This window comes from Vigna umbellata, chromosome 4 (assembly GCF_029865625.1).
Source record: "Vigna umbellata cultivar VRB3 chromosome 4, Vumbellata_1.0, whole genome shotgun sequence".
Lineage (NCBI taxonomy): Eukaryota > Viridiplantae > Streptophyta > Magnoliopsida > Fabales > Fabaceae > Vigna > Vigna umbellata.
Genome location: NC_142168.1, coordinates 62,854,114 through 62,857,738, shown reverse-complemented (window position 1 = coordinate 62,857,738; position 3,625 = coordinate 62,854,114). Strand labels below are relative to the sequence as shown.

The 3,625-nt window shown below is 33.8% G+C and overlaps 1 protein-coding gene across 1 annotated transcript; it reads right to left on the bottom strand.

Annotated features, from left to right (window-relative positions):
• Positions 1 to 260: 260 nt before the first annotated feature.
• LOC148200862 (uncharacterized) lies at positions 261 to 3,223 on the bottom strand. The gene is made up of 5 exons (XM_088112257.1): positions 3,104 to 3,223; positions 2,901 to 2,926; positions 2,585 to 2,623; positions 556 to 924; positions 261 to 326 (listed from the first exon to the last, which is right to left on the bottom strand). Exons 1-5 carry the CDS (start codon positions 3,156 to 3,158, stop codon positions 261 to 263), a joined length of 555 nt encoding a protein of 184 aa, XP_087968383.1. The 5' UTR covers positions 3,159 to 3,223.
• Between the last annotated feature and the right edge of the window lie 402 nt (positions 3,224 to 3,625).

Below are 3,625 nucleotides of genomic sequence, written 5' to 3'. Positions count from 1 at the left end.
ATCAAATATTAAATAGTCTAATATTTAATACATCATTTATACATGAAACTGTATATTAAATCGAAATATTACATTAATGTACATACACTATTTAAGTGTAGCCAAGTTTCTACTTAACACTTAAAATAAAAGAAACAACAGGTGTTGTTTTCTTCACAAATTCACAAGCCAAACTTTCAGTGTTAAATATCGAATCAGTAGGATGTTGGCTGCCTTTAAATCACGATATATAACATTTCTATCCAGGGTATGTAAAAATGTTAATCCTCTTGCAACAACAACTGCAATGTTGATCCGGATAGTCCAGGGAATAGGTTGAACACCTTCTGCAGAAATATAAATGAAATGCAAGTTACTTCGAGTAGATTTTGAGTTCTCTTTTGTCTTACTTCGAGACTTTGAGAGTCCTGAGAGTAAATGAAATGCAAGTTACAATCAGCCACTACAGTAACTTCTCTATTTCTGTAGAGAAGATTGTACTATTATGCGTAAAGTTAAGCTACCAAATAGGGAAAAGGCTTGCATCAGAACAAAATACAAAGTAACAACACTTACAATTTGCAATCCTTTCAAAGACTTTGAATACAAGTAGCAATCCAGAAGTGTTAGTGCACCCTCACGCGTTGTGGTCAAACCACAACAAGGATGGACACTTGGATCTTGGATTTCATCCTGGACCACATTACAGATGGATGATCCACCGTTATTTTGATTTTTCAAACCTCCAGCTCTGGTACAAGGAAAATGAACGACTGCTCCCTCTTGTTGCAAAGATTTCCCATATGTAACAATCTGCAGAAATCCTTCAAGAAGTAACCCATTGCACCTGGAGCAGTACATGTTTTTTCGTGCATGCTCAAAAAGGGTTTGTTTGTCTATCCTCAAGAGCTCCAACCGAGCTTGTGGTGACAGCTCACACCAAAACTACATCACAAGAAAGCAAAAACACATCCAGATCATTACAAATTGCAATTTAATCCAAAAATAAATTAAAGAAAACAAAACTGATGACATGCACAAAACATCCTCGTATCAAATTCTCTCTTTAATTAAGGTCGTATTTGAATAAATTTCTCCATGAGAATTTCTGTTAGGAAAAAAACAATCATCCTTGGATTTCAACGTCTCTGTTGAAGTTGAGTCAATAGTACTTCTGATGTGGATATTGAAAGAATATTAAAAAGAACATACATTTAAAAGAAAGTATGCTAATTTTCAAATTTTTACCTTTTAAACGATGTCTGAAATGCTGTAATTTAAGTAATCAAATTATTCTCAAAAATTCTAAAATTTATTTTCTTAAAATTATATATCCAAACAACATATTCTATTATGAAATTTTTAAAATTTATAGAAATGCAAAATATTTCATCCAAAGACGAGGCGAGGCTACTGTAACTTCAATGAATTTACCTACCTTCTTTTCAAGGAATTAAAACATGGTAATAACATGGAAAATATTCTTCACCTATGGATTAGTTTTGCTTGGAAGTAAAGCTTCAAATGTGGAAAAAAATACACTATGGATTAAGATACATTATATGCTCTACAAATGTGGAAAAATACATTATCTTCTCAATCACAGAAATGTTAAACATACTTCAAACATATACGCTCTCTAAATTAAGATATTACTGTTACAGCTTTGTCACAGGTCAATGCAATAATAAGGCCATAAACAGCATAATTATTATGGATTCAATGAACAAGACACAAATTGAGTCGCGTTTAGAAAAAAAAAAAACAGTAATACCTTAAAAGTTGCAACAGTTAAAAATATCATGATAATAATTCTGAGTTCCCTTCATAGAGTTTTTATTAGTTATACTAACTACACAAATTCTATGATATCATAATGTTTAATTAGAGACCAAAACTAGTTATTCTCTTTTCAGCTTCCTCTGATATTTTCATGATCCCACTTACTTTTACAGGGATAAAAATCATACAATCTACTCTTCTCAAAAAATACTTTTAGCAGCTTTCTTTGCATATATCTAAACTACTTTTACTTATTTTCTAATCTTTGTTAACATCATCTCAACATCAATATCTCATTGAATACAAATTATGTTGTATCGTATAATTTCTTGTATCATCACACATTCATCTTAGCATGTGCATTTTATTTTTCCAGTTTCAACTTTTTCTCTTTTCCGTTAAAAGTCCAACATTCATTACTTCAAAAAAGAATACAATAAAACTTCTCTTTGAACATGGTAGATGCTTCACAAATTACACATAACTCTCGATTGTTTTATATCCTGTGTCCATTTTCATTAACTTCATCTCATTTAAATGTAATCATAGCAAATCCCAAACCTCAAACAAAGAAATCAATTGTGTTAAGCTCTGTACGGACAAGATAAAACTAGTCCATATGCCTAACATGAATCTTTCTAACCACCTCAAACAAAGAAATCCATTCACATCACCATTAACAACACCACAGTCACAACTCACAACCAATACCAAAACAGTGATCCAGCACCAATTAACAAAACAAACAAAAGCCTCGGAAGCAATTAAAACGAACATTAACATCAAAACAAAATAAAAATGAAACAAAAATTGGATCCAGTACCTTGAGGAGTTGATTGTAGCCAACATCGTCTCGATTCTTCTAAGAAGAAATAAAAGGCGAAAATCATTCAACATTATTTAGAACCTGAATCAAAGCGAAGAAACTCACAATTTCCATCATTTTCATACCAATACCCACACAATCTGGAGGCTTACATTTAAGTTAACAAAAAGACAAAAAAATCCATCCAGTTCTAAGAAACCAAGGCCTTGAGAACACTAAAAAACAAGAAAACAGAACAAGAAGGTTCATAGAAAAATAGCTAGTCCAGTAATCTTCCAGGTTACAGCCTGTGAACTATTGTTTTAACTCTTACCCTTTGGAAACCATCGCCTTCTTCTTCTTCTCTCCGTGTAAACCAAAGACACAAAAATGGAACCATCCACCATGACAAACAAATATCAAAATTCAAAGCATCAAAGCAGAAGAAAAACAAATCAAGGCTTATTTATATTTTGCACTAAAGAAAAATGAGGGCAAACACACACACACGATTAAAACAACCAAATTAAAACTGACCAAAGAAACTTGTGGAAGACACATGAGCCACTGGTTTTCTGCAGCTGTTTCCCATGATCAAAGTTTTAATCTTTTGTATCAGAGGAGAGAACAACAACACCAATGGCGAACAGGGTGCGAATGAAAAGATCTCTACCAAACGAAACACAATCCCCACCAATCTAAGAAATTAGTGAAATTAATAGAAGAAAAACATAACAAATTAGGGAAAAACATAAAACCTACTTGGTTAGACTTCAGAGATTTCGAGGAAGAGGCAGCGGAGCCACTGCGTGAGAGGAAAGAGGCAGCGGAGCGTGAGAGGAAAGAGGCAGCGGAGCCACTGCGTGAGAGGAATGAGAGTGAGAGGGAACGTGAAGAGAGGAATGAGACGAAGAGCCACTGCGTGAGAGGAATGAGAGTGAGAACGTGACGAGAGCAATGAGACGAAGAGGAAGAGAGGAATGAGAGTGAGAGAGAACGTGAAGAGGGGAACGAGAGTAAGAGGGATACTGAGATATTATAACTGATTTCTAAAAATAC